General features: G+C 63.7%; 1 protein-coding gene across 1 annotated transcript in view; it reads right to left on the minus strand.

Moving 5' to 3' along the window:
• Positions 1–13,073, minus strand: part of CLASP2 (cytoplasmic linker associated protein 2) — an 86,378-nt gene that overhangs the window by 60,391 nt on the left and 12,914 nt on the right. The window contains exons 7-8 of the mRNA XM_031949161.1: positions 12,397–12,467; positions 3,108–3,254 (exon numbers count right to left, since the gene is read on the minus strand). Coding sequence (XP_031805021.1) covers positions 3,108–3,254; positions 12,397–12,467 — 218 coding nt within the window. The remainder of the gene's footprint in view (positions 1–3,107; positions 3,255–12,396; positions 12,468–13,073) is intronic.

Below are 13,073 nucleotides of genomic sequence, written 5' to 3' on the forward strand. Positions count from 1 at the left end.
AACGCCTCATAAAAGAACCGTCAAACAACCTCAAAGGCTCCGGTCACTTCCTGCAAAGCTGCCAAAAGAGGAAACGGTCAGCGTGGAAGGGATCGTGGGAAAATAGGCAGCCCAATGCCCTGCTGGCAGAGCTGTCAAGCAGGAAAGCAATCTGGACGTATGCAATAAAGGTCTTTGGCCCCCGCTCCCGGGCACTTCCAAAAACATCAACTGTGAAAGGGAAACCATCCATGTTCCCCAAAACACTCTTCGAAGGATGCGAGGAATCAGAAACAAAGGACGTCCCCACAATGGGGCAGCGGCTACCCAAACTTGGACGCCCGAACACAGCGCGCCACGATGACACCAGAAGGCAAATACAATGAATACATAAAGGCCCGCCAAGCGGAGAAGCTCCGGCAGCACGACCACGATCCCATGCTGGCTCGGCAAAGTGAGGGAAGCGGCAGCGACGGGCCCGCTTAGAAGTGCCTCCTCCTCCAGACGAGGAGCCCAGGGAGGACCTGGAGAGCTCCTCTCCCCACAGGCTCTGTGGGGGCAGCCGCCCCTGCTGACCTCAGATGCCCACCCAGAGGTGTACCCATCCTACCAGGACAGCCCAGTGGCATCTGCTCCCCCAGCATTCCCAGGGCACACGGAGGCTCTGGCCTCGGCTCTCCGGCCTCCTTGGAGGCTCACGGAACGCTCATGGCCCTACGTGTGCTGACATTGGGGAGGAGGCATGGGAGCCCGGGGCGGGGGGCTCGAGTGGAGGTCAGGGTGAAGACTGGGAATGGGGGTGGCTGTTCTTGTGGGCCAAAGGGCACGAAGGAGGCAGCTGAGGGGACATCCCCAGTGCAGGAGGGCAGGAACTGCAGAAATGAAGGGGGCCGGCACTGAGGAGCGCTGAGACCCCCCACCTGCCAGAACCCGAACTGGGCCTTCTAGGAGACACAAGGGAAGAAGGCTGAGGCTGGGGAGAGCAGGCAGGACATGGAGTCAGACAACCCACAGGGGCGCAGCGGGGAGCCGGGGGTACAGCCCCTCCGCAGGGCTGAGGTCCCTCCATGGGACACCAGGAGAACAGAGGGCCTCGGGTCTCAGCTTCTCTACCCTAAGCTTCCGGTGAAGGTGTAGCCCTACCCATGAGCACGTCAGATGCCTTGGCGAGCTGTCCCTGTCCGGAGGGTCCCCTACACAGGGAGCGCTCCAGACTGATCCGTGTGGCCTTGGGCCCTCTCAGGGTCAGGACCCACGTCAGCAGGTGCCACGTCAGCAGGCCAGGGGACCAGGGGTTTGCTGGCACGCTTTCTGATTCCACTGGGCTGACCCCAGAATTACAGGGTCTTTGCTAGGCCAGGACCCACGAGAAATGGGTGCAATAATTCCTACTGAAGATGAGATGATTTTTCTCCATTCAAAAAAGCCCTTAAACGGGAGCAGCGAGAGGTGCAGTGGAGTCAGGAGGACCCGAGTTCAAATCTGCTCTCAAAACACTCCTCTGTGTGATCCTGGGCAAGTCACTTAAGCCCAACTGTGTCAGCAAAGCAAAGAAAAAAGCCCTTAATGAAACAGAAGCAATAGTGGGATTCGGGCAGATCGGGACACCCCACAGGTGGCGAATTATGCGAATAAAGACTCTTCCTTGCCCCCGACTCTGACAGAGAGACACGGCCGGTCGCGGCCATGACCAAAGCCGGCTATCCGGTGCAGAAATGACCCGTCCTGGATTCCCGGGGGCCAGTGAATGTGGGTCGGGCTGGGTCACATGACAGGGAGCACGCCCGGCAGGAGGGTCATCCCATCACCCTGCTTCTGAAGCCCGGGAGGATGGGCAGCTATTTAAGTAAGCACCCCCTGGCCTCTGGAAGGAAGCGCTAACGGGGACAGGGTTCGACGTGCCCTTCTGAGACACCAGCATGTGGAAGAGCAGGGGTCCCTGGGGGAGGGAGCAGATGCAGAAGGCCCAAGGGGGCCCTGCCCGGCCTCCCTGGCCCAGGGCAGGAAAGAGAGTCTGATGGTCACCGCCGTGCCCTCCAGCCCACCCCCACACTCTGGGCTCCTCGGACAAGCACCGAGCCAGCTGCTTTGGGGAGCCCCCCCTCAAGTCAGCAAAAGCAGGAACTGGACGCCTCCTTTCCTGGGGGGCACCTCCACCTAAGTGAGGGCGGGAGGACGGCCCAGGCAGTCGCCCTCCTGGCCTGGGTGGAGGAGGCAGGGCCTCAGCTGTCCATCACCCTGCTCTTCCAGGCCTGGAGCCTAGGGAGGCAGGGAACAGAGGCAGCAGCCAGCCTGGCAGCTCAGTGGCACAGGGCAGTGCCCGACACCGAACATAGGAGCTGCCCTCTACCTTCTCCTCTCCCCCCCCCACTCCGGGCCCCATCCCCCTGGAGGAGGCAAGCTGGGACACCCATTTGCCACCCGGGGAGCAGATGCGGGCTACCTATGTGGGACCCCGGCCCATCCACCAGGAGCATAAAGACCAGGAGAGAGGCTCCAAAAGGGGGAGGAAAGGCGGGGGGGCTAAGGCGCCCGGTCCACTTCTCGGCAGGGGTCCCGGGCCGGCCGGCTCCACCTGCGCCAGAATTTGGTGAGCGGGGCCGGGGGGAGGCCGACATGACCCCTAGGCCAGGAGCTCTCCCCGCCCAGGCTGCCCGTGGCCCCGGCCACAGGGACTCCTTGTTACCCCCTGCTCTGCAGGGGGATGGGGCCTTAAAGGCGAGCCGGGAGCCCTCTGACTTCTAGAAATGGAACCCCACAGGTGGGCGCTGGTCACTCACCCTGGGCCCTTTCTCCACACAAGCCCCCCACATCCGGGGCCCTTTTTTGCTTTTAAGGTGCTCTTTTGGTCTCCCCAGTGGGGGCCCCTTCACAGCCTACAGCTGGGCAGACTCTCCAGGGCCCGGGGCTCAGTGCTGGGGCAGGCGGGCGCATTTTCTGTCAGCTGCCTCCCGATCCAACCCCCCAACCCCTGCTCCGGCCCCTGCCCTGAGGCCCGCGGGCCCCTCCCCAGCCCAAGGGCCCAGCACCACCCCCCCCCCCGCCCCCCCCCCCCCCCCCCCCCCCCCCCCCCCCCCCCCCGCCACGGCTAAGTGGGGCAGACAGAGCCGGGCACAGGCGCCCGTTACCTGCAGCCTTCGGACCCCCGGAAGAACCAGGCTTGCGGCCACTGTTGACGGGGTTCCCGGAGGTCTTCGGGGCCGGGACCTTGAAGGCTGAGGAGGCTGTTGACGGCCTGTTCCCGTCCACTGATTCCTCATCGTCAAAGCTTTTATCTGGGGAGGACACAAGAAAGACGGGTGAGGATGGAGCTTCCTGCAGCTTCCTCCAAATCAAACAAACGATGCCCTATGGAAAACCGGCAGGGCCCCCCGCTGAGTCCCGCACAAGGCAGCCCCTGAACAGGGCAAGGCAGGGCCCCCTGCTGTATAAGGCGGCCCCCAACCCCAGAGGCCTCCAGGCTGGGCATGGCAGGGCCCCCCTGCTGTATAAGGTGGCCCCTGACCCCGGCCCCTGGGCTAGGCAGGACCCCCCCCCCCTACAAACTATTTACAAGGGCTCCCAAGCAGGGCTGGGCAGGACCTCCCCCTCCCCACCCCCCCACCCCTGCTGAGCCCAGGAGGGCTGTACAAGATAAACCCTGACCCTGGCCTCTGGGCCCCCAGCCAAGGCTGGGCTGGGCAGGGCTCCCTCACTGTACAAGGCAGCCCCCAGCCCCAAGGGCCTCCAGGCTGAGCAGGATAGGCCCCCCTCCCCCACTGTACAAGGCAGCCCCTGACCCCAGGTGGGCAGGGCACCCCCCCCCCCCCCCCCCCCAACTGTACAAGGCAACCCCTGACCCCAACCCCCAGGCCCCTGGGCTGGGCTGGGCAGGCCCCACCCAGACAGAACGAGGCAGCCCCGGACCCCGGGTGGGCAGGGTAGGGCCCCCGCTGAGTCCCGCAGGGCTGCACAAGGCAGCCCCCGCCCCGGCCCCCCCACCCCCCACTGGGCAGGGCCTCCCGGCCCACTTCCACCAGACTCCCAGCCCGGCGCAGGCACTCACAATCGCAGATGCGCTTGCAGATCAGGCGCCTCATGCCTCCCGCAGCCCTCTGGCCTGGCCCTCACTGGGGGCGGCTCCCAGGACTTCCCATGGCCCAGCCCGGAAGCTCGGGCGCAGTCACGGGCTCTGCCCAAGGCCGGCGGGAGCCAGCCCAGAGCCGCCGCCGCCGAGGCAGCCTAGTGCCGGCATCTTTCTTTCTCTTCCCTGCCTGCGCTAGGTGCTGCGGCAGCCAATCAGCTGTGAGGTGACATCATCTTCTGGGAGCCCAGCCCGATGAAAGGTGAAAATTCCCCCTGCACGGACTAGGCGGCTCGGAGGCCGCCCCCTCCCGGGCCGCAGTGGGGGGCTCCCGGCGATCAGGGTTCACCGGCCGGCACGCCCCAAGGGGCAGACCCCGACGCTGGACAAAAGTCGGGCCCTCCCCCCACCTCTCAGGGTCCCGAACAGCGCCCCTTCCTGCGTCTGACGGCCAGGGAACGCCATGGCCCCAGCGATGCTGGGAACGCACCCGAGCCCGACCCAAGGCCCCTCCTGTTCTCACGGCAACGCGTGGGGAGGCTTTTCCGAACCCGCTCGTGACCCCAGCCCCGGGAAGGGCCCCACTGGCCTATCTGCCGGCCCTGGGGGGGCCTCTAGGACCCCGCAGAAGCCGGGCTGGCGTGGCCCCCAGCCCAGAGGCGAGCAGGGCGGGCTCCAGGGCCGCAGACCCGGACACTGTGTAAACAACACGGCGGCGGGCTGGGCGGGCTGGGGGAGTCCCGGCCTAAGCCGCAGGGACGCCGGCCCAGGGGGAGGGAGCCAAGGACGGCGCCCGCAGGGGCCGCAGAAGCCGCTCAAGGACGCAGCCTGATGCGGTATTCTCCACCTTAGAGCGCCCTCAGCCGCCGCCCCCACCCCCGCCAGAGAAACGTGGCCGCCAGCGAGGGAAGGGACGAGCCCGGCTCCCTGCATCCAGGGTTCCCATGGAAACGGGATCCGCTCCTCCCGGCACGAAGAGCGGAAGGACTGAGTCTGAAAGAGAATTAACTCTTGGAGCCCCGGGGGCGACCCCGGCTCTCACCGCTCTCACCCACCCCAGCTCAGGCCGACCCGGCTCTCCCCGCTCCCTCCACCTCTGGGAAGGAAGGAGCAGGAGCCGGCACAAAGAGAGGCGGCTTCCCATTGTGATTCAGGGCTTGTAGCTCCCCTGCGTGGGATAAAAGCCTCCTCCCACTTCCATATGGATGAGCTTTTCTGGGGGAAGGGCAGACTCTTCCCCCCCTGATCCAAGGACCCCCCCAGCCCCTTCCAGACACAAGTAGAGGTCCGGCCCCCGCTGCCAGCGAACGGGCCTGGGGAGTTCGCCGGCTCCCACTCTCCCCCTTTTCCTGGATGCCAGGCTGGGCTTGGGGGCCCTTTGTGGACAGCTCCTTTCCTCCCACTGCCCGGGGGTGCCAGGCTTGGAGGGCGGCCATGCGCCCCAGGACCACGGCCAGCTCCACAGGCCGGCCCCACTCCCCTGAACGTCCCCCCTTGGAGTCGGCTCCCAGGTCGGCACAGACCCAAAGTGGGCCCATGGGAGAACATGTGGGGGCGGGACGGCACGCACTCCAGAGGGGATCCTGGCACCCCTTATGGGCCCCTCTATCACATGCGAACCCCCACACACATACAGAGTGATATCACCTCTGACCCTCACCACACAGCCCAGGAGCCCCCCCCCCCCCCCCCCCCCCCCCCCCCCCCCCATCATCCGCTATTCTCACAGCGACACACGAGGGAATGGGACCTGAGGGGCAGGGCCAGGCACGATCACCAGCCTCGCCCACACTAACTCTCAGGAAGCCTGACCAACTGCGAGGCCGGGAAGCCGACGCCGCTCCCCACCGGGGTGGGAGCACTTGGGCAGGAGGGCCAGGCCCTCGCAGCCCCAGAGCCACGCTCTCACCCAGGGCCTCGCACGGGGAGCCCCCGCCTCCCACAAACACTGCCAGATGTGGTCACACTGGCACCCAACACTGTGGAGGCACTTACTGTGTGCCAGGCACCCGGGGGGCACTGAGGAGCAGGTGACATGAAGAGAAGCTATGGGCTTGGGGTGGGAGGCCAGGCTGGGCCTGAGAGACAGGATAGGCTGAGCACCCCGGGCACCTCCTCTGTGGGGGCGAATCTAGGAGGAGCCCCGAGGTGCGCGAGCTAGCCTCTCCTGTGGGGGAGGAAGCACTGCCCCCCCCCAGGCCAAAGAGAGGCCGGGCGCCCCTTCCTTGGGGACGGCCCTCAACCACTTAGGAGGGTGTGGGGAGAAGTGGGCGTGCTTGGGCTGTCGATATCTGGGACAAGAACAACCCCGTGCTTCAGGCTTGGGACTTGCCCGGCCGGCTCTCCTTTTTGGGGGTGGTCGACAGGCAGAGGTTAGTTCCACGTCCATCACCTGGGGAATGGGGGCCAGCGAGACCCCAGCCCAAGGCCGGGGGGGGCACCCCTGCAAACTCAGAGCAGCCCGGGGACGGAAGGCGGCGTGGGGGAAGGGGGCCGGCCCTGCACGTCTGCCCAGGTAATCATCTTTTTGTGTTTGGAAAAACGAAACACTGCTGGAAACTGAAAAGAAAAAAGGCCCAAAGCGTACTGAGCACCCAAAGGACAAGGGCTCATGATGAGAACCGGAGAGGAGCCTGAAAAATGGAAATGGGCCTGGCACAGCTCGGGCGCCCCTCCAGGTCACGCCTGAGAGCTCAACGCAAAACTCAATCAGCCAATGAGAACCCAACGAGCTAAGGGCCAGGTTAAGAGACCTGGAACCCACAAACACCAAAGGGGCAAGAAAGCCCCGCAGGCGGTGCAGTGTCATCAGCAAGGGGGATCCTCTGCAGAAACCCTCAGACTAATGAACCACCACCAGGGGGGTAGAAACCTCGAGGGCAGGGTGGGCTGAAAGTCACATGGGTTTCCCATCAGCCAAAGCACCTCTCAAGAAGGCAACCCCCAACCCCCAATCCTCTCACGTGACCCCAAAAGGGCTGAGAGACCCTCTGCCAGGAAAGATGATGAGGCTGGAGCGTCTGGTGGGGAACGGCATCCACAGTGCGGCGTCCCAGCGCTTCCAAGAAGCGTCTCCAGCATCAGCGCACGTCCGCGCCAGGCTCCGCGCCAAAGCACTTGGCATACAAAGAAAGGCCAATCCGCGCCCCGATATGGCACCATGAGGGCCAGGCCCCGTGCTTCTGTCTCTCTGGATCCCCTCAATGGCCCCGAGAAGGGTGATTCCCTGTGCTTACAGTGGAGGAAGCCAAGGCACACGAAGGCCAGGCGGCCTGCCCGTGTCACAGCTTGTGTCTGAAGCTGGATCTGAGCTCTGGTCTGGCTGCGGCCACGCGGGAAACAAGGACCCAAGGGCGCTCGCCGGAGTCCGCCTTCTCTGGTCGGAGGCCCAAGGGTGGGGGGAGAAAAAAGGAGCGGGCCAGATGTGCCAGACAAAGAAAGTAAAAGCTCGGGGCCACTGGGAGCCGAGAGGACACACGCGGTAAAGTAAGCCCAGGGGAACGTGGGAAAGGGCGGCCTGAGCCCAGTGGGCGCTGCATTGAGAGCGCAAAGGGGAGAGGGCTGGCCGGAGCAGCAGAGGCCGGAATGTGGGGCCCAAAGGCCGGCCTCTGACCCGGCCGGAAGAATGCCCTTTTCAGGTGGCAAACGAACAGCCGCCAATTGTGACCCCAGCGCGTGAGACCGTTGCCGCCGCGGTCTTCCCCGTTTGTTCTCTTCAGCACAGAGCCGCGATTGTTCCAGTGCTCGGCGCCCAGAGATCTGGAGCGGCTTCGAGATGGGGACGTCTTATTTATGTCCCTTTGAAGAATAGCTTTTTGTTTTTCTGAATCCACGCAAAGGGAGCTGTCAATGCTCAGCCCTGCAAAGCCTCGGGTTCCAGCTTGTTCCGCCTCCCCACCCCCACCCCAAGAGAGCAGGCGGTCCGGTCCGGTCCGGTCCGGATCCAGCACGTGCCGTGATCCATAACATGCTTCCACACTCATCACGCTGCACGAGAAAACTCAGAAGAAAAAGAGAAAAGTGAGGGAGCGCCAGTGGCCACAAAATGCCTCGCAGGGATCCGCGGTCCCAGGGGAACGTCTCACAAGCATGCGACACCCCCACAGAAGGGCACGGGCCGGTGACCAACGCGAAGAAGCAACGCGTCCTCCAGAGAGCCAAAGCGCGACCCAGAGCGCCGCCCGGGGCCGAGCCAGGCCCAAAGTCACGCCCGGCAGTGGCCCCCCAGCGCCGCGCGGGGTCGGCGATTACGAGAACGGCTGCCGGAGGGAGACGGCGCACGCTCCGAGGAGGCGCAAGACGGAACCAGGGAAGGACAGAATCGGCGGCAAAAACAAGCATACAGAGGTTGGAAACTCAGAGAAAAATTGGGGACTAATAGATTCTAAAAGTGATTGAGGGTAGTGGGTGTTGGGCGCGGCTGGCTCTGCCAGGAAGATAAAATTGGAGGAGCTCTCAGGGCAAATTCCGGCTTAAAGAGAAGAAAATTGATGGCTCTAAATATTATCGAGAAAATATATCCCTAAGAAAAGGGGTGGACGGCCTTTGAAATTTATTTGTAGTTAGTAAGGTTAGGGTTGGCATAGTTTCTAAGTTTAGGATGTAAGCCTGGTGGTTTGCGGTGGTTTGGGGGTTTCCTGCTAAGGGAGGGCCTAAAGTAGGGAAGGGGGGGTAGGTGGATGAGCGGGTTATTCTTCCTTGCGATAGCGTTGGGTTGGGATTTTTCTGTTGTTGCACGAAAGCAATGGGCCTAGGGGAAGCTGATGACTAAGGTTTCCTCGTGGGGATTTAGGGGCCAAGATGGAGGAGCACGGCCTGGAAGTGAGAGGGAGCTAGAGAGAAGTAGAGTTGTTTACCTTGCTCATGCAGGTTTCCACTCGGGGGAGGGGGGAGGATAGAGGGGGAGGGGAGGGGGAGAAGGGAGGAGGAAGGAGAAGAGGAAGGGAAGGAGGGGGAGGGAGGAATGGAGGAGAAGGGGAGAGGGAGGGGAGGGGGAGAAAGGGGAGGGGGAAAAGGGGAAAAGGAAAGAGGGGAGGAAGGGGGAAAAGAGGAGGAAGGGGGGAGAGGAAAGGGAAGGACATGGGAAGGGAGAGGGGTTTGGGGAGAGGAAGAGGAAGGAAAAAGTGGGAGAGGGAGGAAGGGGGAATGGGGAGGAGGGGGGACAAGGAGAGGGAGAGGAGGCAGGGGAAGATGGGAAGGGGAAGGGACAGGGGCTGAGGCCCAGAGATAAAGGCCGAGGGCAGGAAGAGCAGCAAGGGGGCCCATCGGGGAGCAGCCCCATCGGGCTCCCATCTCTGGGGGAGGCTCCCAGCTGCCATGACTCTGCCAAGGCCTCCCTGCCCGATGCAGCGGTCTCTGCAGGTCCAATTCCCAGATCAGACCAGTAGAAGGAAATTCTTGCAGAGAGGGTCCCGGGCACCTTGTGGAAGGCACCCCAGAGCACCATGCAAGGCCCCTCCCTTGTGGCAGTCAGTATCCCGCCCCCTGGCGTCAGCCCCCGCCCCTCTGCCACTGTCTGACCTCAGTGCGGGGTCACTCAGCCCCACCCCCCACTTCAGTGTTCAGGCCCCTGGCTCTCCCTGACCGCTGGTGCCCCGTGGGGTCCTGACTCCTCCTTGCTCTGCCCGCCAGCTCAGCTCCATGCCCCGTGCTGTAAACGCCCACCTTCCCTTCCCTGGCGCTGTTTCTTGGTAGGTTGTTTAAGTGCTTGGAAGTTTGGATAGGGGCTGCTTGGATGTTTGTGCACGTACGTGCATTTTGCTATACGGGGTTTACTGGGCGTTGGGTTTGGGTTTTGTGTGCTGGGGAGATGGGAGGTTGGAAGTAATGGAGATGAGTGGGGTTAGTCTTTTGCTTGCTTTTGGTTGTATCTACTTTCTCAGTGACACTTATCGCAGCCTAGTGCCATGCTACAAGGGATTGAGAAGGGTTGCCTTTTCCTGCATTGCCTCACCTCTGGGATTATCACGCAATTGGGTAGCTGGTTTCTGTCTCAGGGTAGGGGTGAGACAGGCTTCCTAATCAACAAGCTTCTGCATTTGCTGTGAGGGGATATGGGGAGAGTGCCATGGGTAGAGGTGACTTGTTTCAAGCCAAGCCCTAGATTGGCCAGTGACTGCTTAAGTGTAAATTGCCTGTTTCAGTTTCTAGTTGTAAGTGGGGCTATGCACAATGTTGTTTTCTGGGGTTCGAGGAGATGATGAGTGGATTTGAGTACGGTGGTTGGGTATATAGTAGGGGTTGCCATGGGGTTGTTCTGTGTTGCTATCTTATGGAGATGGTTTCTGAGGCTTATAAGATGCTTAGGTAGGACTTTTAGTGTTGCTTGTTTTCTTTGCTTGCCTGGCCTTATGACAAGGGTTTGGGTTTTGCCTTTTCTTGGGTTTGCTGGGTTTTGCCTCGCTGCATTTCGTTTCTCTCAAGGGGCTGGCTTCTGCTCTATGTGGCAGGTGAGAGCGCATTCTCCCTGGACGGGCCATTTCTCGAGCAGACGCTGGTGGCCGGGCGCCTGCCTACAAATGTGAGGCCCCACTTCCACTGCCTCCGACAGCCATGGCGCTTTCTCCTGAGGCCCTGCTGGGATGCCTTTCAGGCCCGCTGGCTAGCCCAGAGCCTGGCTGCCCGCGCCAGGCTCGCAGGGCTCCCGTGTGCACTGAGGGAGGGCTGTGTGGTGGCCTAGGCAGCCTGCTGGCTTGAAGAGCCGACAGCTGCTGGGCCATTTCAAAATACAAGTCCTGGCTCTGGCGCGGGAGGCTCCTACCGCCCAGGAGCGGCCGGGCTGGAGCTTTGACAGCCCCCAGCCCGTCAGAGCCCCGGAGGCAGGCCGCCCCGCGGGCCCTGAAGGTCACCCGGGAACTGCCCCCGCCCCTCCCACCCGAGGGGCCCCGCCGCGGGCCGCAGGGAGGGCCGCAGGGAGGCCGCAGGGCCGGCGGGGCAGCTTTCCCAGGGGCCCCGGGTCTCTCCCCCTTGGGCCCCAGCAGCCGCCCTCATTATGCGGGAGGCATTTCTGGCAGAGCCGCCTCAAAGCTGCGACCCGGGAACAAAGGCTGCTCTGGGAGGCGGCGGCCCCCGGCCCCCCCAGCCCACGTGCCCTCAGGCTGGTTCTGTGCCCGTCTCAGTGCCGGGCACCTCTGACTCCCAGCACGCTGCCAGGGGCCGCCTCCCCTCGGCCTCTCCTCCTCCTGAGCAGGGCAAGGGCCCCCTCCCCCCGGGGCCTCCAAGGGCAACAACAGTGGGGGGAGGGGGCAGGCCCCACCGTGCCTGGCACAGAGAAGAGACTCAGAAGAGAACTTGGGGGGATGAGGCAGCCCCCAGATCTTTGGCCGGTGGCACCCGAGCCCGGGCAGGGCCCCTCTCGTTCAGTCCCCACGGGCAGGCCGGTGGCTCTGGAGCCGCCCTCTCGGGCGCCTCCCGCGGCCCAAGCCCGGCTCAACCTCCCAGAAGGAGGCGGTCCCAGGGGGCCGGCCAAGGTGACAGGGCCCCCGCCAGCAGGAACGAGGCGCCGCAGACGGAAGATGGGGCGTCCCCCGGCACTCGAACCCGCTCTCCTTCCGGGGCCCGACAAAGTCACATCAGGAGACAGAGCCCCCGAGCCTGGGGCCAAGAGCACGGACAGAGCCCCGGGGCTCCCCCGGATGGCCTGCGCTGGGCCCCCTCCTCCCCTCCGACACCTGCCAGCTCTCACAGGGAGGGGGGGCACACGGAGTCGGAAGGGTGATTCAGGAAAGCCCTCGATGCCCACCCCGCAGCGTGGACACCGGCCTCGAGGCCTATCTGAAGACTCGGAGGCCAGTCCGAGGCCCCACTCCCTGAGGCGCGCCAGAAGGCCTTGCCACGCCGGCCACCCGGGGGTCAGGGCACCGTGCCAGCCGCACATCTCGGGAGCCCCCCACCCCGCCGCAGGCCCGTCCCCGCCGCCATGAGGGCTGGGCTTTAATTACTCCGTCTCGCATTAGTGGGCTCGGCCTCCCAAAGGGTGTCTGGGACCCCCAGACAAGGCACCACCCAGCCCCCTCCCACGTCTCAAGGAAGGCTTTCCATGACCGGACAAGCAAGGCCGCTGCCTGGCGAGGGCCGCACGGGGACCAGGCCCTCCCATCCACAGACTTTCCTAGAGGGGGCGCGCCTCATCCCCCCCAGCCTGAGCCCCCAGCCAACGAGTCAGGACCAGGGGGGCGGGGCACTGCGCCCCGAGCCCCCAGCGCCGCGGCCTCCCTGGATCCCAGCCCCCCACAAGCCTCCCGCGGTGCTCCTGAGCAGGCGCCCCCTCCCCCGGGGGTCCGGGCCATGAGAGCGAAAGCCAGAAAGGATGCCCGGCGCCCCTGCGCGACCCCCGGGCGCTCAGGGCCACTCACCATTGACGATGCTCAGGATCATCGCGCCCGCGTCTCTCACTTCGTCAAACCTGGCAAACACCGTCTGCAGCCTGGGAGGGGAGAAAGCCGGGTTTCTGTGGGACTCGTGAAGCGACAAGCGCCCCTCCGAGCCCTGGGCCCGTGCGTGCTCCATGTGTGCATGTCTACATTACATCGTGTGCGGCGCTGTGTGGGCACACGCATGGGTTACATGCATGTGTGTGTGCGTTTGTCTCCTGTGCCCGTTACACTGTGTGTGGCCGCTGTGTGTACACGTATGTGTCTGTGGCAAGTCACAGGCGTGTGCATGTCTCCTGTGTGCCTGTTATGCTGTGGGTACACATGTCTGTGGCAAGTCACAGGCGTGTGCATGTCTCCTGTGTGCCTGTTATGCTGTGCACGGTGCTGTGCGTACACATATGTGTGGTGTGTCGCAAGCATGTGCGTGTCTCAAGCGTGTGCGTGTCTCCTGTATGGCTGTCACACTGTGTGTGCACGTATGTGTCTGTGGTGTGTCTCCTGTGCACCTGTGGCACTGTGCATACACATGTGTCTGTGGCGTGTCGCAGGCATGTGCATCTCTCCTCTGTGACTGTTACACTATGTGTCTGTGGTGTGTCTCCTGTGCACCTGTGGCACTGTGTGGCACTGTGTGTACATGCATGTGTCTGTGGCGT

This window comes from Sarcophilus harrisii, chromosome 1 (assembly GCF_902635505.1).
Source record: "Sarcophilus harrisii chromosome 1, mSarHar1.11, whole genome shotgun sequence".
Classification (NCBI taxonomy): domain Eukaryota; kingdom Metazoa; phylum Chordata; class Mammalia; order Dasyuromorphia; family Dasyuridae; genus Sarcophilus; species Sarcophilus harrisii.